We start from the raw sequence: 22816 nt of genomic DNA on the forward strand, positions 1-22816 counted from the left end.
GCTCCCTACACCATGCACATGATGATTTCAAATCCCAGCAGAAAAGGCATTCCTTGACTTGAACAGAAGAATAGAGCTTGTCTTTATAGAGAGAAGGGCATAGAAACTACTGACAGAGACTGCCCAGGCAGCCAAGTCATTAAGAGAACATTTGTTTTTAGACTTTCACAGAAAGAAAGGGAAAAAAATCTCCTAGGGGAGACAGGCTGAAAAGCATTACAAATTTGGCTTTCAGTAGAGGGGGATTTACAGAGATGGGGATTGCAGAGAGAGGGAGGGAGGTAGAATGAGAAAGGAATTTGAATAATAATTTCTATCTTTCACATTCCCACATTCCTACCTATCTAGACTCGTTCTTAACATTGTGTGTGTGTGTGTGTGTGTGTGTGTGTGAGAGAGAGAGAGAGAGAGAGAGAGAGAGAGAGAGATACAGATTAAGAGGGACCAATGGACTCTTTCCCAAAATTATGTTTTATTGTATATATCCATAATTAAATACAATGCTAAATTTCAGTTAGAATTTAATAAATATATATATAATATTCATTATATATATACATATATATATATATGCATAAGCATATGTGACATTCCCTTTTTTCTCTCTCCATTATCATTAAAACTTAAGATCCTGGCCTTTTTGCCATTCTAAGTGAGTTTCTTAGTGATGCCTGCCCTCTAAGAGCCTAATTAAAAAACAGAAAATCAGGAAGAGATAGTAATCACATAAAAAGACTGCATACTAAAAATATACAAATTAAATAATTGCTTTTCATGAAAGCAAAGAAGTGGGTGCATTTAACAGACTAACAAAAGAAGAGAATACACAGGAGAAGGGGTGGGGTTTCTAACCCTCTTTCACTGAATTAGGGCACATTTCACAGAAGAAAAAAAAAAGTAAATTCTGCCCACTCCTCTTTGGCAGGAGGAAGATACTTTAACAAGCTAAATTGACCAGGGCATTCCAAGACTAAGAGTACAGTCTAAATGCAGATACTTTCCTACATATCCCTTTTGTATTCATTCAGTCATTTTCAAATCATGTCCAAGACTTTATGAATCTTCTTGGGATTTTCTTGGCAAAAATACTGGAATGGTTTGCCATTTCCTCTTCCAGCTCATTTTACAGATGAAGAACTGAGGCAAACAGGATGAAATGACTTGCTCAGGGTCATACACCTAGTAAGTGCCTGAGGGCAGATTTGACCTAAGAAAAATTAATCTTTTTTACTCTAAATGCAGCCCTCTATCTACTATGGCACCTAGACTTTCCCATATATACTTTTTTTAGCCACCTTTTAAAAAATTTTTTTGTTTAATTTTAAAGAACAAAGTCTTCTTGGATTTCTTTGACAAAGAGACCTAACTCAGTTTCAATTGATAAATGATGGACAGAAGCAGCTACACCCAAAAAAAGAACACTGGGAAGCGAATGTGAACTATTTGCATTTTTGTTTTTCTTCCCGGGTTATTTTTACCTTCTGAATCCAATTCTCCCTGTGCAACAAGAGAACTGTTCGGTTCTGCAAACATATATTGTATCTAGGATATACTGCAGCATATCAAACATATATAGGACTGCTTGCCATCTAGGGGAGGGGGTGGAGGGAGGGAGGGGAAAAATCGAAATAGAAGCGAGTTCAAGGGATAATGTAAAAAAATTACTCTGGCATGGATTCTGTCAATATAAAGTTATTATAAAATAAAATAAAACATTAAAAAAAAAGAACAACATCTTCTGTTTATCTTTGTTCAAAGACATATTTCTGTCTTTGATTCTAAGGATTGGTCAAAAGCAAAATGACATGAACTGAGGCTAAGTGAAATGAGCAGAACTAGGAGGTCATTATATACCTCAACAACGATACTGTATGAAGATGTATTCTGATGGAAGTGGATTTCTTTGACAAAGAGACCTCAGTTTCAATTGATCAATGATGGACAAAAGCAGCTACACCCAAAAAAAGAACACTGGGAAATGAATGTACTGTTTGCATCTTTGTTTTTCTTTCCAGGTTATTTTTACCTTCTGAATCCAATTCTCCCTGTGCAACAAGAGAACTGTTCGATTCTGCACACATATAGTGTATCTAGGATATACTGCGACATATTTAACATATATAGAACTGCTTGCCATCTAGGGGAGGGGGTGGAGAGAGGGAGGAGAAAAATCGGGACAGAAGTGAGTGCAGGGGATAAAAATTACCCTGGCATGGGTTCTGTCAATAAAAAGTTATTATAAAATAATATATATTTGAAAAAAAAAAGCAAAATGACAAAGAGAATATTGGGGGAAATTTTTTTCTATCATTTATCCACACTCAATTGTACCAGAAATCTCAAGAATAAGGCAATGTAATATAGTGGGGCATCACAGGGTCATTGAATTTAACTCGGGAGAAAAATGTGGGATCTAGAAATCTATCTCTTGTATAACATTGGACAAGTCAATAGACTTCTCTCTAAGCTTTAGTTACCTCATTTGTAAAAAATGAGGAACTTAATGCTCTCTAAAATCACATCTATCTCTTAATTTAATGATATATAGTGGAGTTGTCTCAAAACTGTTGCCAAACAGATTGGACTGATCAGCATATATCTGTGGCCTTGATTGCCGGTAATTAAAACATTAAGACAAATGAGAACATTTGTCTCTCTAGACTTTGATAAAAAGTAGAGTGGGATATTATAGGGAAGGAAAGTTTTCAAAAAGAATTTCTACAAAATTTCAAAAGAATTTATACAAAAATATATTGTGGAATAAGATCAGAGAGACAGAAAGGAAGAGAAGTATAAGTAACAATTTTAGGTGTTCTAGACTATATTTAGTAATTAAGTCGATATTATTTTCCTTTTGTTAGCCATTAGATTATAAACTACTTAAAGGCATGATTATTAGAATATCTGATACTACTATTCTCTACTGGTTATATTATTACATAAATGGTCTATAGCTAAGTGATATAAAGAAAGAGGCAATTATAAGACTCTGAGAGTGTTTCTATGGTTATACATGTAGACTTGGTTAGAAGGAAAATGGTTGCTAAGATTAGGTTAACACACATATTACTATGCATTGTGGCAGATTTTGGTTTTCTATTAGGGAGAAAATCTCATACACACACACACACACACACACACATATGCGAAGGTCTGACTACACAATGGGAATCTTTGCTCAATTTGATGTCTTCAATCTAATTCAGTTCCAATTGATCAATGATGGACAGAATCAGCTACACCCAGAGAAGAAACACTGGGAAATGAGTGTAAACTGTTTGCATTTTTGTTTTTCTTCTGAGGTTATTTTTATCTTCTGAATCCAATTCTCCCTGTGCAACAAGAGAACTGTTCAGTTCTGCACACATATATTGTATTTAGGATATATTATAACATATTTAACATGTATAAGACTGCTTGCCATCTTGGGGAGGGGGTGGAAGGAGGGAGGGGAAAAATCGGAACAGAAGTGAGTGCAAGGGATAATAAAAAAATTACCCATGCATATGTACTGTCAATAAAAAGTTATAATTATAAAAAAAAAAGAAAGAAAAGAAAAAAAATGATGTCTTCAAGCAAAGACTGGATACTTGTATGTGAAATATACTTTACTGGCTGCCACTGAGGTCCTGTTCAACTCTATTTATAATTTTTTGGGAAAAGATGATAATATTCAGCTTGGGTAAGGTACAATCAAATTCCTTTTTTACTTTTGGAAGAATTATTGAAGGAAAAAATATGGTTGCTACCTCTACATTCTATTCAACTCAAGTGAAAATGCCCTGATACATAGATTTCTGATAAAGTATTTATTGAATTCTATATTCTGTTAATAAAAGGCATCTTTGCCTGAGGGGGAAAAAAGAGAATAATCACTAACAGTGTTAGTGGAACTTTAAGATAAAGATTTCCCATGTTCAGTTCATTATAATTGAACTATAAAAATAGTGATTGAAAAGAAAAAAAAACATCAGATGAATATTTAAATCATATTCATTGATAATTAAAGGCAGCAGGGTAGTTGTCACAATAAAGCACATCAGTAGAAAATTGAGAATTCCTTCTAGGTTCTCTAGTTATCTGCCACTCAAATACATTTTAACAATGAAAATGATTTGAAAGAGATTGTGAAGCTATCCCTCTGTTGTTTTTCTGTGGCAAGAAAATCTTCCAAGGTGAAAATCTCCTCATCAGAAAGGTATGAAAAAAACAGTTTTATACATATTTTGATTATGTATAAAACTCAAATCCTTTTTCTGATTTTTTAGGCACATATTCACATTTTCACATGATTTCATTGACATTCTGATACAAAATTTTTAGTAGTATTCATTTGAGAAATTAATCTGGATCAAGCTTCTTAAATAGAATACTATAGTAGAGGGAATTGGATAGAAATCTTGATCTCCAGTTCTGGCTAAGTAGGAGTGGTCTTGGACTCAACTAGTCCCACCCAGATAACAGGATAAAATCGCTTTATCTTAATTCCCTACAGTGGTTCTCTCAGGGGAGAGCTTCCCTGAGGGAGTTTCCCAAGCTTTCTCCCCAAAGTCTGAGAGAGAAAAAGAGAGAGAGAGAGAGAGAGAGAGAGAGAATTTTGGGGCTCCCTTTGTCATTTTGCTATGAGATTCTTTGATGGTCAAGAATTCATTATACTTTTATATATTTCATTCTTTTGTATAGGAATTAAATGAAATATTTTAATATGATTGTATAAATCTGATTGTTGACATTTTTCTGAAAAACTATATCGATGAAGAACTCAAAAAATTTGGAAAGATTTTATTTCATGGGCTCCTTTAAAGTGAAGAAAGCAAAATCAAATGATCAGATTAATTAAAAAGGAAAGCAATAATAAAAGCTAGAAAGCTGGTCATTAAATGTAATGACAAGTCTTTGTTCCAGACCCAGAATAAGGAAGCATGCTTCCTTCTTTTCAGTGGAAATCTGTTAACTACATGTGTGGAATGTTATACTTTGAAAACCTCAGAAACCATCTATTTCAGCACATTTGCAGATGAGGAAACTGAGGCATAAAATTTTAGATCATATGTCCATGGTCAATTGAAAAAAATCTTGGATGAAAGTCCAAGTTTCTGTTTCCAAAGGGAGAGCTTTTTATCTACTGTACTTTTTTTTTTTCCTACTGTTCTACTCCAAACCACTGTTTGCAGCCTCCTCTTCCACCATTCTTTCATCAGATTTCATAGACAGGAATTAGATTGATACATTAAGATTTTGTTTTTGCTTCCTCCATGACTTTTTCTCCCAGTAGTTCCTACTCTGATAAAAAGTGATAAGCCCAAAGAATAGATGATCAAAAAAAGAAGGTAGGGTGATCTAGATCCCTAGATCATCTCTAGAATAAACAGTTCTTAGCAGAACTTAGTAGAAAACTGACTGCAGTGAATAGTCTTTATAAAATACTGTTTTGTGTTAGGGAATCACACTATGCCAAAATTAACTTAGTCAAACAACAGGTACACTGTGCTTGCAATGCTAATGCCATGACTGTGTTACTTCAGTTTTCAGTATCAACTTTTCTTTTAAAAAATCTTATATTAAAGCTTTAACATTTTATACCACTAATAGCTCTTAATAATTTCTCCCTAAATTGTAAATTGTTAATTCCTTGTCAACAAATAAAAATAGTTAAGTGAAATGCTTATGCAACATTCCACACCTATAGTCTACTAGATCTCCTTTAGAGGAGAAAATATGCATCAACACCCTTAGTCTCATTACTGTACATAATTTAGGTTCTGATGTCTTTTAGAGATTTTTTAAAATTAATCTATTCATTATGTATATTGTTCTTTTGGTTTCAATCCAAGCTATATTTTAAAAAGAACTATATATATACTTTTTCATTTGATGACCACATCAATCCTCGTGGCTTTAATGGATTATCTCTATGCAGATTAATCCCAAATGCACATATTCATTCCTGGTCTTTCTTCTAGGCAGCAGTCACACAAGTACAACTGACTTCAACTTAAATCCTTAAACTCATTATTCAAATCTCCTTTGTCTGCATGTTAAGATTTACCTAAACTCAGCTTTTTGTTCTAACTTACATACAATCAATCATCCATCTCCCACCTCTATCCCTTTGCCCTGGCTTGATCCAATTCCTAGAAAGCACTCCCACCCACTTATACATCTGAGAATCCTTTGCTTTCTTTAAAACTCTGTTCTGGCACTTTTTATTATATAGACTTTCTTAACTTACTCACATGGTAGCCTACCCTGTTGCCCCATCAATTTGCCGTGTGTGTGGGGGGGGGTGGGGGGGGGACTTGGAGTCATTAAAGAACTTTGCAATTTCTCAAAGTCTTTTTATCTTGCACTCTTGTTCTTTTTAGTTTTAGGTTCAGTTCACTGTCAGTTTGTAGTATATAATGTATATGCAATTATCCAAATAAATACATTATCCATCAATCCCAAAGACATGTAGATCATGAGAGCAGGCTAGAAACTCCCTTAAATGTCATAAATAAATTCTTCATTATTTTGTGCAAAAATTACCTCCTCCATTTTTGCTTATTTGAAAGAAGATTCAAACTCAAATGTTAGTACTTTACCTGCCATTGGCCTAAGCATTGGGGTTTGCTTTGAGGCACTGAGGTAACCAGTGGCACAATGGATAAAAATGCTTGTGATGAAATCAGAAAAGCTTGAGTTGAAATCCTGCTTCAGACACTTACCAACTGTGTGACCCTGAACAAATCACTAAATCTTGGCTTCAATTTGCTCAGTGCAAAATGAAGGTAATTGCAGCACCTACTTCATATTATTGTTGTGAGGAGGAAATGAGATAAATATTTGTTTAAAAAATCCTTAGTACAATGTCTGGCACAAAGGTGTTCATGACTCTGTAGACCTTGTCCATGGGGTTTACTCGGCAAAGACAGTGAAGTAGTTTACTCTTGCCTTCTCCAGTGGGTTAAGGAAAGTGGAGCTTAAATGGCTTGCCCAGTGATGCACAACTATCAAAATGTCAGATTTTTATTCATGTCTTCCTAACTGCAGATCCAGCTCTCTATTCACTGAGCCATCTAGCAGCCTTTAGCACAAAGTAGGTACCATAGGAATGCTTATTCCTTTCTCTGCCCTTCTGCTTTTGCACCTACTATTCTCTTATGGCCCTCAGAGAAGGCAATTTCAGTCTTCTTATATCTCATACTCTCCCTCTTTCCCCTTTCCCTTCCCCCATAACATTAATCTCCTTGTAGTTCCTTGAACAAGATACTTCATCTCCTGCCTGCAGGTATTTAGTTGTCGCTCATGTCTGGAATATCCTGTCTCCCCAGCACTACCAAATGGTTTCTTTCAAGTCCCATCTAAAATTTGACTTTAAAGAATAAGTCTTTCCTAATCCCCCTTCCTTGTATCCCCAGTATAAAGCTCAGTGCTTAGCATATAATGCATGCTTTCAATTATTGCTCAGTTGTTTTATAGTTGTGTCCAACTCTTCATGATTCCATTTGGGGTTTTCTTAGCAAAGATAGTGGAGTGTTTTGCCATTTCCTTCTCCAGCTCATTTTACAAATGAGTCACTAAGGCAAACAGAATAAAATAACTGCCTAGGATCACACAGCTAGTAAGTGTCTGAGGCTAAATTTGAATTCAGGAGGATGTATTTCTGACTATAGATCTAGCACTCTATTCACTATCATCCTAGTTTCCCATAAACATATAAATATATATGCTTAAAAATATATGCCCATAAACACATGCTTAATAGATAACTGTTGACTGACTCTTAGATTTTCTTTGATTTCTGGAGTATTTGAAAAGTGAAAACCACAAATATATCTGCAAAAAGATGCTTATGGTCATGTGTCAGGCAAAAAGGGACTTTAAAATGAGATCAAAATATTCAACAGGTGTCTGAGTGGGGATATAGGAGGAGTGTTTACAGTCAGAGAGTGAGTTCATATCAACACCTAAATATAAGTAATCAGCTAATGGTTGTTCCAGTAGAATTTCTAAGTGTGGTGATTCATGAATGGTATACAAGAAATCAGAGCCACTAATAGATAGCTAGAAAGTGCTGTTCACATGAAACAGTGATTACTATAAACCTCTAATTATGTGCTCTGGGGAGAACCATGTGTCTTTTCCACTGTAATTTCTAGTTCTTAAACTGGAACTCTATGACTTCAATTCAAATCTCAATAGCTTCTTAGCTGTTAAATGCAGGCTTACCCAGGAATAACTGCTGATACAATCTGTTGTACCCTGCTGTACACAATCAGAATTTGACAAGAATAATACGTTTTCTCTTTGATTTCAATAACTAATGATGGTTTTCAAAGAATGAATGACAGTTGGCTATAAAGATTTCAGTGAGGTTATCATTGAATGTGCCAAAGAGCTTAACAAAACTTTGAAACAATTGTCATTAAATTTGCCCTAGTAACATAACTGACACTCTAATAATTAAATAAACAGCTGCTTTCTACTAGGGGGTTAAAAACAAGAATGGTACAGAAGATGGGATATGTTTAAGGAAGCTGGTTCCTTCCTGAATCCTGTAATATTGGGATTTTATAAAACCAACCACCACCATTTCTGGTAGCCTTCATATGACAAGCCTTTTTCTATCCTGTTGATGAATTCAGAAATTTAATTTTTTTAATTCACATATAATCATAGAATTTCGGGCTGGAAGAGATCTCACGGACAAATCATGCATGAACAGAATTCCTACTATAATATCCTTGGCAAGCAGGCATTCAGCCAATTCTCGAAGACTCCTAAGGAAGGGAAATCTTCTATCTTTTAGAGTATCTTATTCCATTTTGTGGACACTCTAGTTGTAGTGAAGTTTTTCCTATCATCATCTGAAACTGACATCTTTATGACTTCTATCCATTTTTCCTGATCCTGTGCACTTCAATCCAACAGACCAATTCTAGCTCCTTTTTCACTTGAATGTCCTTGAAATACTAAAACACAACTATAATTTCCATCCTGAATATTGTTTTCTCTAGAATGAATATCTCCAATTCATTAAAATATTCTTTATATATTATAAACTGAGGGCCTTTTAAAATCCTATATTCTTTCTTTTGGATATTTTCCAGTTTTATTAATATCCTTCTTGGTGGTCAGAATATAGTAAAATATTCCAAGTGAAGTCTGATGGTAGCACAGTATAGAAACACGACCATTTCCTTATTTTTAGAAGCCATTTTTTTTCTTAATATAATCCAGGATTATAATGATATTTTGACTTCCATATCACACTTCTGCCTGATACTGAACTAGCATTCCATTAAAATGGCCAGATCTCTTACAAGAGAAAATATTGTTTAATTGCACCTTCCCTGTCTCGTGCTCTTGAAGATGATTTGTTGTAACCCAGCATCAGATTTTATATTTACCCAAAATGAATTTCATCTAATTAGATTCAGTAATTAATACAGCCATGTAAGTATTATCCCTGGTGCTATCATCCCCTCCTTTCCCAGTAGATTATTACTATCTGCGGCACTTACTACAGTATCTTGAATATACATAATAAGTGTTTAATATATGCTTTTTGGATTAGATTAGTTACTTCTTTTACACCTTTAACATCTATTAAGATCCATTTGATTATAAATGTAATTCATTAAATAGCATCTATTTAATATTACATTTCATTGTAAAAAGAACATATGCAGTTTAAGGTAGAAATCCAATAGACATTCATTAATTTTCTACTAACACTGGTCATTATATCAGATTTTTATGAGGGAAAAAAAAGACAGGCTATCTTCTCAAGAAACTTACAGTCCATTTGGGAAAATATATTCATAGATAAAAGACTATAAATGTATATACGTGTATATATATATTTATATGTGTGTGTTTTATATACATATGTATGGGTTTCAAAATAACATACATATACATATATCATGGTTATAGATGTATACACACATATACATATGTACATATATGTATATATATATACACACATATATATCTTAAAATTCTTGTCATTATTTAACTTGTATAGGACTGCTTGCCATCTGGGGGAGAGGGTGAAGGGAAAGAGGGGAAAAGTTGGAACAGAAGTGAGTGCAAAAGATAAGGATGTAAAAAAAATTACCCTGGCATGGGTTCTGTCAATAAAAAGTTACAATAAAAAAAAATAAAATTCTTGTCATTGTTTTAAGATTTAATACTATATTGAATATAAATGTATATATGCAAGTATATGTACATATGTGTGTGTGTGTATTTACACAGAGTGATTTCAAAGGAAGCATAGAGCATATAAAACATAAATAACAAACAGGAATAAATTAGAAGGGATTAACAGCAATACTTAGGAGAAAAAGACTTCAAGGAGAATATGGGACCTGTGCTGAGATTTAAAGAAGACAGACAAATCTAAGAGGCAGAGATCAAAAGAGGATTTATTCCAGGCATGGAACAAGTGTATAAAAGTAAGAGATGGAATGTTTATTTTAAGAATCAGGTATTAGAGGGGGTGATTTGACATATTTATATATACACACACACACATATATATGTTAATGATATTCTTCTCTTTTGCAGGGTGAGGAGGGAGGGATACTTTTGGAACTTAAAATATAGCATAAAATAAAATTTAAAAAATAAACAGCTCTAATTACATTGTCTCTATTGGATCAGAGCATGTGTGAAAGAAAGAAGTATGAAACAAAGCTAAAAATGTAAATGGTATCCAGACTGGAGATGGCCTTATATGCCAGATTTAAGAATCTGTTATTTTAACCCAAGGCAAGGGGCAACCTCTGGTATTTTTGGAGTAGCAGAGTGGCATATTGAGATCTGAATTGTAAGAATATTCTTTTGTCATCTATATGGAAGAGAAAAATGATCTTCTAATTCAGAAAATCTTATAATAGTTATGAAAAGAATTGATGGGAACTATGTTAATATCATTAGAGAGCTGCAAAAGCTGTTACACATATTGTGGAGACAAAAGTAACATTACTTAGAAGATGATTGAGGAAGTGAAAAAAGTTGAGGATGATTAAGAGGTTATATAACTGGGTGAATTGGTAAATAATACATAGCCCTCAAAAAGATATAGGAACTTTTGGAGAAAGGGGCAGATTGAAGAGGGAAGGTTATCTTCTTGTTTTGTTCCTAATGAGCTCAATATAATGATAGGCTATTCTAGTGAAGATATTTATCAAGCAGCTGAGATCAGGAGAGAGATAAAGATATTTTTTGGACAATCTGAATAGAGATATTTTTAAACCACTGGAAGCTAATGAGATCTCCACGTAGACCTGCTATGACTCTATCACAGTCATTTAGCATCTCAATATTATTTTTGTTCACATGGAACTAGAAGATAGAATAACATGACTCAAAGTTTAACTTGGTCAAATTTTGTTCAAAGAGCACTGGAATTGAAGTTAAAATACTTAGACTCAAATTCTGGCTTGCTATTTACTGCCTGTGTAACTTTTGGCAAGCCACTTAATCCATCTGTGTCGAAATTTCTTCACTTGAAAAATGAGGGGGTGGGAAAATAAATAGAATGTTTATTTAGCACTTACTATATGCCAGGTACTGTGTTCCAAATTGGTGATAAAGAAAAATGGAATAATCTCTTCTGCAGTCAGGCTTCTCTCATTCCAGTTAGAAGAGAGTGGTCCTTCATATATAAAAATGTTATATTATTCATAGGATTTGTAGTTGAAAGAAACCCAAGACAATCCCATCCAATCTTATCCTTTTATAGATGAGAAAATTGAGGCCAAAAAGGTGAAGCGAGGTCTCAAAGAAAATAAGGTGCAAAATCTGGATGCAAACCCTTGTTCTCTGATCGACATTTCATTGTTCTTTCTATTATAGCATTCCATAACCAGTATTGATTCATTTTCAATAGCTTTTTCCCTAGTAGTGAATATGGGTTGAAATCACTCATGTTCTTTCTCTGGATTCTCTTTATAAAATGGTTGATACTAAGCATTCACTATGTGACCAAAAATTGAATGCCCTTCCTACCTCCCACGCTCTGTGAAGATTAAATTCATGACCTTGGTCTTATTTTCAAAAAGTTCCAAACAAGTGATTAATCTATGCAGTTTAGGAATAGTCTCAGTTCTGTATATTGAATAAAACTGTGTTTAATTAATTTCAATTTAATAAGAACTTGTTAAGTTGCTTTCATAAGACAAGATAGAAAAACATAGTTTGCCTTAGAATCAAGAAAACCTGAGATCAATTCTCATCTATTTACAATATTCTGGTTAGGTGACTTTGGGCAAATCAGTTTTTGGGCTAAAGTTGTTTTCTTAGACTAGAAAGTCAGCTTTTGTCATGAGGCGTTCCCTCATGATAAATTGATAAAAATGATAAAATTATATAATCCTCCTCCCCTTTATGCAAAAGAGTGGCTAGTTATTGTCACTAACATTAGAATATAAGCTGCTTGATGTCAGGAAATATTTCATTCTTAGCTTTGCATTTCCAGAGCTCAGCACAGTACCTGCAAACAGCACCTGTTTTACACCAATTCCTTCCTACCAGTTATAATCTAATTCAATGTTAGGATTGCAAAGGAGCTCAAGGTTTATCTTTTCAAACATCTGACTGAAGCACAAATCCATTTTACAAAATTCCCCCACTCAAAGGACAAAGCAATATGCTAGGTACTGGGAAATGTGAATGAAAAAAAAAAAAGAAAAAGAATATCATAACTTGACTTTTATGGAAATGTTTTGCATAATTTCATATATGATTTCTTAATTGTGGGTGGGGAATAAAGGAGAGAACACAGAACTCAAAAAATTTAAAAACAAATGTAAAAAAAATTGTTTTGAATGTAAATGGGGAAAATATTAGATAAATAACAAAAATAACAATAAAAAAGAAAAAGAATATGCCCCCCAGATATTCACATTCTTTGGAGGAAATAGTGCTTATAACATCTAAACAAAAAATACATAAAATATAGTTTAAAGAGAAAATCAGGAAAGGAATTTTAAGGGACTTCATGTAAATTTCAAAACTTTTGCAGGATTGTAAAGTTGTGAAGAGAAGCAATGTAAAAGAAAGCTGACTGCAGCTGGATTCTAAAGGGCTTCATATTCCAAGCTGAGGAGTGAATGTTATCCTACAGACAATATGGAAACACTGAAAATTCTTCCACAAAGGGTGACAGTGAACAGACCTGTGCTGTACAGAGATTATTTTTGCAGTGAGGTGGAGGGCAGTTTTGAGAGGGGGAGAAGAGAAATAAAAGCCAGATGACCAAATTAGAAGGCTATATTGGTAGTCCAATTGAGAAACCCGCAGAGCCTGAACTAAAGTATCCCCAAATGATCAGATTTTTCATGTTCTGTCCCTATTCTGTTCCTCAATCTCTCCTCCCCTTTATGCAAAAGAGTGGCTAATTATTGTCACTAACATTAGAATATAAGATGCTTGATGTCAGGAAATATTTCATTCTTAGCTTTGCATTTCCAGAGCTCAGCACAGTACCTGCAAACAGCACCTGTTTCACACCAACTCCTTCCTACCAGTTGTAATCTAGTTCAATGTTAGGATTGCAAAGGAGCTCAGGGTTTATCTTTTCAAACATCTGACTGAAGCACAAATCCATTTTACAAAATTTCCAACAAGTGTTTAACTTTCTTCAACCTGCGAATCTCTTGTCACTAGGACCTCACTGCTCCTTAAGGTAACCCACTCAATCTTAGTCTGACCATACACTGAGCTGAAATAGGTCATCTACTTATTTCAAAACCATGATACTGTCATCTCTAAGTCTTTTCTTCAAGCTAAAAATTCTTAACTCTTTTAATCCAATCTCATGTGATCTGGTTTTAAGTCCTTTTATACCCGATTGCCTTCCTCTGGACACATTTTAACTTTGCAATATTTTCCTAATCTGTAACATCCCAAACTGAACACAATACTTTAATTTAATCTGAGTACAGAAAATACAATGGGACGATCATTTCCTATATTCTGAACAATATATTTCCATTAAAACAGCTCAAGATCACATTCAATTATTTTGACTATCATGTCACTCTGTTGATTTATATTGAACCTGTAATTAACCAAACAATGGAAACAACATTAACATCTTAGATTTTTAATTATTTTATAAGTTAATGAACACAAATAGTAAGCATACAAATATTTTTTGACAGACATGGTTCCCATCTTGTATGACTTGGGTAACAAGTTCTGAAATCATACCTTTCTTAGCCTCTTGACATATCAATATTATTTTCCTACATTATACTAATAAATCATATTTCTTTGAGCCTTCTATGAAAGGAACTGATATTAAAACTACAGTTGACAAGTCATAGTATGAAATTGTATTTCCTGTTTTCAGCTAATATTTGAAACTGATACTTTAAAATCAGAAATAGTATTTAAGTAAAGTCACTGTTACTATAGTTATTCATCTTTTCATTCCTTCATTTTTACAATGATTCAATACCAAACCACCTTAGTGTTCAACTATAGAATATAGAATATTAATGATAGCAGCTATTAAATCCAATTTGATTCACAAGCAAAACCAAAATAATGTGACTATTTCTCTGTATATCTTGAAAAAGCAAGATTACTTTTTTGAATGATCATATCCGTTCTTATGTGGGTGCATGTACATCTCTTTGTATGCTTGTTTTGACTCATTAATTCATTCATGATGATGAGAATCTGCTTTTCTCCCCAAACTCTTCCAAAATTCTTCATGTCAACCTATTTAAAAATCCAGAGGGCTAATTTTAAATAGTTTTAATGTAACTAATGTTTCTATATAGTATATTTTTTTTCTTAAAAAAATTAACTTCCAGTTCAACTAAATTAGAAGAATATAACCTATCACTGTTGATTAAAGATAGAATATGTGTTGGTAAAAAAAAATCTCTACTTCTAGAGAATTGGATTCTGTTATACACATACTCAAAGGTCCTATGATTTCCTCAGTTCAGTGTAGGTTGCTCTCTATGAGATAACTTAGGAAACTACAAAAGTCAAATGGTAATTAAATAGCTTGCCCAGAGATGGAATTTGAATCCATACTTTCCTGATTCTCTATTGTAGATTTTCAGTAACATAAAAAGAATCGGGGAAGTACATTCTGTCCTTGAGCTGACTCATTCTGTATTCTAATCATATATCATATTTTGCCTACACTTGTCAGATAGGTGTCTTCACTTATTACAATGCATCTTATTCATCCTTAAAGTAGTGATTAACATCCAATGAACTGAAGTATATAGTCCATATAGTATTACTTTAACATGTCACACATCCATATCTATTCTAATCAATAATATAACAAATAGTGATTCAACTGGCTAGAAATAGGCATTTGTGTGTGTACTTAGCTGCAGAAAAAAAGATTAAATATTTTTGTATATACTTGACTGAAGACTCACTACATAGTCTATAAAACCAGTATTCCCAGCACAAAAATTTACTTTTGGCAGTATTTAGCCAACTGACCATGCAGATTATCACATGAAACCAAAGAAATAAGGGTAGAGGGAAGGGAGGAAGAAATAAATGTAATCAACTTCCTAATTCATCTGGATGACAAGTGTACATGGGTTAAATCAGTTGGAAGATTTATGGAAGGATATATTTTTGTACAGTATTGCTCTTGAAAGAAATTCCTTCCTCAAAGTCAACACTCCTCAAGTAACTAGTATGTTGCTGTAAGCAGAACATTTCTTTCTTTAGGAATGTCATCAGCACAAATAATGCAAAATGGCTGATAATCTACTTTAGGAAGTAATTCTTTCTTATTGTGTTTTTTGAATCCCAGAAATAGAGAGATCAACTACCAAGAGAAGTACAAATGGGAAATACCATTACCAAGAGAAAACTTGGGATCAAGGTAATACATTCTGACAGCTTTTTTGTCCTTTCTTCCTCAGCCCTTTCAGGTTTCTTATTTTTCACTATTGGTCAGAGAAAGATGATTAAAGTAAAATAAATACAATCTCTTTAAGGCTTAACCATGAACAATATATGAATGGCAGAGAGAGGAAATTCTTAGGGATGTAGTAATCTATCAAGAGATCCTGTAATGGGAACAGGACTATCTTGGAGGGAAATTTAATGAAAAAACTAGATGATACATAGAGAGATGGTAGAGCATGCAGATCATCCTGAGCTAGCTATAGCTGGTATTAAAATTAGATTTAATATAAAAGCAGATGTTCCTGCCAAAATTTCTGCCTGAATGGGAGGCACACTGCCCAGCCTCACATACTTACTCCAGCCAAAGCCCGAAAATGACACCAGACTGAATAATAATCAAGAAAGCCAATGAAAAACTACAACATGTGATTTCATTCACCTCATAACTGCACAAAAGCTCAAAAGCAATAGATAAAGGGGTTCTTACAGGAAAGCAAATGTGAGAGAAACTAGAGATAAGTTATACGTATCTTGCTAAATTCTGTGTCTGGAAATAGCAAGGTGGAAGTCTCTGTTGAGAAAGCCCTAAAATGGTTTTAAAAAAAAAAAAGCCCCAGGGGAAGAATCTGGATCTTGTAGCCTTGAAAAGGGGCGGTGGACAATACCATGGCAATCAAAGCTGTGACTACCAGCATATTACCTTATATGGTGCAGTAGCACTCAGACAATAGTGTTTAGGTAAGAATATTCTAGGTTCAGAGTGCCTAAATTCCATAAAAGTATATCCTGAAACTCCAGAAAGGACTCTGAATTTCCAGCACTATGAACTTTAAAGGTTCGAGGAAAATTAGAATTTAGGTCAAAAACCCAAAGGATTAAGGATAAGAGCAAATAGGCTAATCCCTCCACTTAAATCACAGTAGGGGAAACTGACTTTTTCCTATTACTAAAACTCACTTTAAAAACTAGAGCTGGGGATATGAGAAAATAAAACAAACTATTTACTATTACCACTTGTGAACAGAGATAGCCAAAATGGAAATAAGTGTAAATAAAACAACATATTGATGACTACCATTTTCAAATGAAGATACTCAAAACTTCACAGCAAAAGAGTCAAAGGATAAAAAATTTATTTTCCACAGGTTCTATATAAACATCTAGAAGACATTAAGGGAGATGAAAGAGAAAAAAGAAAGTTTTGAAGAAAGAATCAGAAAGAGAATAATAGGAGAAAGTGGCAAATCTTATCCAAGAAATGAACTTATCCAAGAACTTAATGGCTCCATAAGACAGAAAAAGTAATAGAAAAAATGAAAAAAAAAAATAGAGTAAAATGTAGACAAACAAAAATTACCCAGTTCACTGAGAACCAGGGTCAAAGTAAAAATAGAGAGATTCAACAAATCACTTCCTGAAAGGAAACCACATGAAAAAGTTCTAGTAGTACAATATCCAAAATTCAGAATTCATGTTGGTCAAATAATGTTTCAAGCATCATTGCCCTCCCACTCCCAATCCTCCCCCAAATCTATTGAAATACTACTAAATGATGATCAAAAATCACGCAAGACCTGAAAGCTTCTACTACTAGGGGGTAAAAAGGAGATCTTGGAATGTAATGTTCCAAAAGATTTGGAAATATCAAAGAAAAAGAATAATATTAATAACAAACTCTTCAATATGGATGTAAATCTGACAAAGACAATATAAAGTCAAAATCATTTCTAGCTTGGAGAGAGAAATCTCTAAATTGGCAAAATCTGCCATGTCTTCTAACACAGATCTGCTTTAAATACAATTTGAATAAACATGTAAGGAAAAAGGAAAAGCTCATAAAGACAAACAAAACACAAACACACACACACACACACACACACACAACACTGCAAAATAAAACAAAAAATCAAGCTAGTAACATTTCATGATAGTGATCAGTCTCTTCCTTCCTGCATCATTTCCCCCTGTGTTCTTTCCTAAATTAAAAAAAAAAAAAAAAAGATAGACCTTAGCCAGATCATAACACCAATCACTTCAAGTTGTGGGACACAATCATCTTATCTGATAAGAGTTAAATTTGGTCATCTTCCTTATATTATTTCACCTTTGTTCTTTCCACTTTCCTAAAGGGAAAAGTCTAGAAAGTATTTTTAGGATAGTGATATAATATTTCTTAATATTTCTAGTGAAGCTTAAAGGATAAAAATGTTTTCATATAACTAAAAATAACTTCTATTAAAAATGAGTTTAATTACACTGAGAGTATGGAGTGGAAAGGGAAAGTACTTTAATGGATTAGAGAATTTTCTGATGAAAAAGCCCCAAACTAAGTAGGAACTTTGAAATACAAACCCAAAAGTTCACAGAAACTTAGAAAAGTAAATTTATTTGAGCAATTGAGTAGAACTGTATTATCTGTCATACCAATTAGGGTATATAAAAAGAGTATATAGACATGGAAGAAGGGGTAGGGTAAGAGAGCATCAGATGAACCTCATTCTTAACTGAAAACAGACAAAGCAGTATTACATTTATGCACACAGTTTGGTATGGAAATACATCAGCATCAAAAAGGAAAAAAGAGGAATTGGAGACTTACTGGGGAGAATAATGTGTGAAAGATATAATCATAAGTAAAACAAAATTTTACAACCTGAAGTGGAGGTTAAAAGGAGGAAGAAATTAAAATAAAATAAAACACTAGAATTTAAGGGGTTTTATTTAGATTATGGGAGACTGGCTGAAAAATTGTGGCATATGAATGTAATGGAACATTTTTGTACTATAAGAAATAAAAAAGTGATTTCTTAGAATCCAGGATAGTATAAATTGATGAATAGTAAAATGAGCAGAACTAGTAGGATCCTTTATAGCAGCATAGTAATGTAATAAAAAAATAACTTTGAGAGACTTAGCTCTACAAGTTGGTCATTGTATTCAGATGAGTGAAGATGACTTATATTAATCTACCTATAGAGGGAAACTCGTGGATACAAGGTCCACAGATATATTTTTTTGATATGGACACTGTAGAGATCTGTTTTGCCCAACTTTATTTGTTATCATTCCCCCCAACCTTTTTTTGCCTCAGTTTTTAATTGAAAAGGGTCAAAGTTAAGTGAGGCAGGCTTGGCAAGAGAAATTCATCCCTCTGGGGAAAAACAATAACAATAACAACAACAACAACAACAAAAAAGTTGTTTTCTAACATTTAAAAATGCATTGAAGACAGATGATGAAGTTCAAATGAAAGCCCAAACAAGCAAGACAGTATTGAAAATAACATGTAGAATTTGTTGTTCAGTTGTTTCACTAGTGTCTAATTCTTCATGATCCAACTAGGGATTTTATTGTGAAGATACTAAAGTGGTTTTACATTTCCTTCTCCTACTCATTTTACAGATGAGGAAACTGAGGTAAATACATTAAGTGATTTGCTTAGAGTCATACAGTTAGTAAGTGTGTGAGGCCAGATTTAAATCTGGGATAATGACTCTTTCTAACTGGAGAACTTGTACTCTACTACACCAACCAATTGTTTGTATATTATTTACTTAATAAAAAAAAAAGCAAAGGCAGATTCAATTTCATATAAAATCCTCTTTTATGTTCTATTTACATATGAATGCTTTTCTTGAACTTTATATTCAGAATTTTTTAAAAAATCATCTTGGTATAGAAAAAGTGTTATGCTTATAATCAGAAAGGCCTGGGTTAAAATTATTTTGCTGATACTGATAGGTATCTGACCTGGGAAAGTTCTTTAGCTTATTAGTACCTCAGGGCAACTTCTTAAGATGTGGTTACTAAATTATGTATCTGCTAAAATCCTAATTAACTACCATTTCTGAAATTCCCTTCTATGATGTATTTAAGACAATGGATAAAAAAGGCAGGAAAACTATTATTTCAATTAGTCCAACCTTTTAAAAAAACATAATTTAATTCATGTTGTAATGGGAGTATTGAGGCATGAAAGAAATGAAAAGCTAAAATTACCAAAAAAAGCAAATCCTCAAGCCAAGAAAAAAATTGAGAAATTTAAGGGAAAGTGGATTGTTGATAACTTGTGTGTTACTAAATAATATGCCCTTAAAGTGAAGTTAAATCAAGGACCTAATTCTGTTTTGGGAGATTTTGTGAAAAGAACCACTAGGGAAAATCACTTGTGCTTCCAAGAATACCCTTGAATAAAAAAACGAGTTATGGTTTTGTTGTGATAGTTGAGAGTTTTACTCACTATACATTTTTAAAGAGCAAAATCTAGCCAAGTGTTTTTTCTCATTAATGCTGAAAGATTTATCAGGCCACTAACTTAAAGACAATATTTGAACTAAGAGGCATTGATTAATATTTCTGAAGTTGGGTATTTTAAAATCAATGTTTCTAATGCTCAACTATAATAGATTGAGCAGTAACTTTATTTGTCAAAACTCATTTTTTGGCCAGTTGGATACCATTCAGATTTTTAATTTGTTGAGGTCAATTCTTCAGGTATGGCTCAAAGCATTTATAGTGGAATAGTCAAGATAGACTCTGAGAAAAAAAATGAATGAAAGAAAAGAGGGGAAAAAAGTTTTCTAATCTGGCCTCACTGCCTCCTTGTCCTTGCAATTTTTCTTCTCAGTCTCATGAAACCTGGTTTCCTATGCTTTTATTAATCAGTGATCTGTAGCACATTTAAGGAAGAAAGTGGATTAGAGCTACAAAATCCAAAACCATTAACACCTAACCATGAATGAGTTCAATGAGTTTCTTCTCCTAGGAACATTTAGTTTTAAAAATGAACCACAGGAAAAGAAACCTAAAAAACTAAATCTCTGTGAAATTTCAGAAACCTTCAATATTGGGTGGGAGAAATATTTGTGGGGAGGGCTCCTCAGTTATTTCCAAAATGTAAGCCATGTCTATACAATGGAAACCAAATAAACACTAATATATAGTTGGTCTATCAATTTAGATATCATCTTAATGTGCTTTCCACCTTGATACTTCCTCAACTCTTTCTGTTGGAATTCACAGTTCTCTTCAAGACTCAAGCAAAGTACTATTTTATTCAGGAGATATTCCCTGTTCCATCTATTATTAGTGTAAGCCAACGCACATATTGTATTCACCCTAGGAGAATGTAAAGTTCTTAATAGAAGGATTTGTTTCACTTTTATATTTGTATCCCTAGATACTAGCAAAGTGCTTGGCTTATACTAGGTACTTAATAGAATTTGGTTGATTGATTGAATACCTATTAAAAACAGGAAAAAAGGCTATTGTGGAAAATCTGATTCATTAAAAAAAAAAAAAAAAAAGGCAGTCTAGGACAATGTAACGCATTGCTTGAATCCATAAAGCTCAAACTGGAGATCCAGCAATTGTCTGGTTAATTGGATCCTGCTTAATAATGGCACCAAATTTTAAAAACAGTTTTTTTTGTGTGTGTATGTGTGTGTGAGAGGGAGGGAAGCCATTTTCTCATTTAATTGGTTTAGCACGTCTACAATTATCAAATTAAATGAAAACAGCATGGGACCTCACATCAGAGAGTACCTCAACACCTTTTTAGGGTCTTGTAAATTACATGGCACAGTTGCCACTCAGTCAGCCTATACCTAAATCCAAACTTGATCAAAATGTTTGCTGTATCACAGAGGTGACAATCACTGGACAATTTTATTTTTATCTCCTTTGCAAGATACTACTTCAGTTACTTTAAAATGCAGTAATGCAAATAATAAACTAAGTTTTAAAAATAGTTTGAGATCATCTTCCAAGATAAATTTTCCAATATTTAGTCCTTGATATGGAAAAGGAATGCTCAGTACAAAAAAGAACTTTAGAAAATGTGCACTTTGGATCTGGTATTCAAAGAGGATGATAAAGTCCTGATTTTTTCAATCGTATTATAACCTGAAAATTAATGGAATTATTTTTATACTAAAGTTATAAATACAAAGAATCCTCTTTGTTTTAATTCCTACTAAAGGGAAAGCACAACAAGGAGTAAGAAAAAATTTAAAAATTACCTGATCGTCCATCTCTCTGAAAGTCCACATGATACCATTCTCCATCATTCACCTTCTTTTGCAAAGCTTTTATTTTGATAGTACCTGATCCCATATCCAACAATAGGTAGAGATGGCCATCCAGCATTTCAATAGCAAAGAAATCAACCTTTACCATTTGGGGATTTTTGGCATCCTTCTGGTGTCTTGGCTTGCCGTGACTAAAGAGTATAAGCCCATTAGGTTCTGTGGTACGGAAGTCAAATGATATGGAACCTGTTTTCTTGGCATTCCACTTTGGGAGAGAGATGAAAGATTCTGGTGTCTCAAAGGTGATTGGGTCCAATGTTGCCACATTTTCACATTTAAATGCCACTACTCCATGTATCTTCATTTTAGGATCTCCTTGTTTGGCAAGCCGAGATAATTCCAGCCTGACATCATTATTTTTATATACAACCTGTAAATAAAGGATAATCATGAGAAAGATTTTCTAGTCATTTATCCTTTGGAGTTTACTAGGTCAGTGAAATCTGTTTTTATGCATTTAACCCTAATGAAGGCTAGTTATAAAGGACAGGAATACCTAGTGGAATTCTAAACCTTTTTTAACCTGGAGTTAGAAATATTCTGATTGTATATGATACAGCTGTCTTCCTCGCTAATAAAATTATTGCATCAACCCACTCAATACTAACTCTATCCAGTTAATTGAATTCAAATATAATTCACACATACACACACAGAAAGAGATAGAGAGAGAAGCTTATAAAATTAACTCAAACAATTTAAAGAAATCTGTTTATAATTTATGCTATTGTTCTTAAACTAGTATTGCAGCATTTATTGTTTAAAAGCTTTCTTTGTACATTCCATTTTGTTAATATTAATTATTATTTCCTACCAAAATTATTTCCCCTAAA

At 33.3% G+C, this 22816-nt stretch overlaps 1 protein-coding gene across 13 annotated transcripts in view; it reads right to left on the reverse strand.

Moving 5' to 3' along the window:
- The window catches only part of NRXN1 (neurexin 1), a 1357693-nt gene that overhangs the window by 764916 nt on the left and 569961 nt on the right, over positions 1 to 22816 (reverse strand). For all 13 annotated transcript variants that reach the window (XM_051975251.1, XM_051975247.1, XM_051975246.1 and 10 more), the window contains one exon: positions 21915 to 22353. In XM_051975251.1, coding sequence (XP_051831211.1) covers positions 21915 to 22353 — 439 coding nt within the window. The remainder of the gene's footprint in view (positions 1 to 21914; positions 22354 to 22816) is intronic.

Source organism: Antechinus flavipes, chromosome 2 (assembly GCF_016432865.1).
Source record: "Antechinus flavipes isolate AdamAnt ecotype Samford, QLD, Australia chromosome 2, AdamAnt_v2, whole genome shotgun sequence".
Classification (NCBI taxonomy): Eukaryota; Metazoa; Chordata; class Mammalia; order Dasyuromorphia; family Dasyuridae; genus Antechinus; species Antechinus flavipes.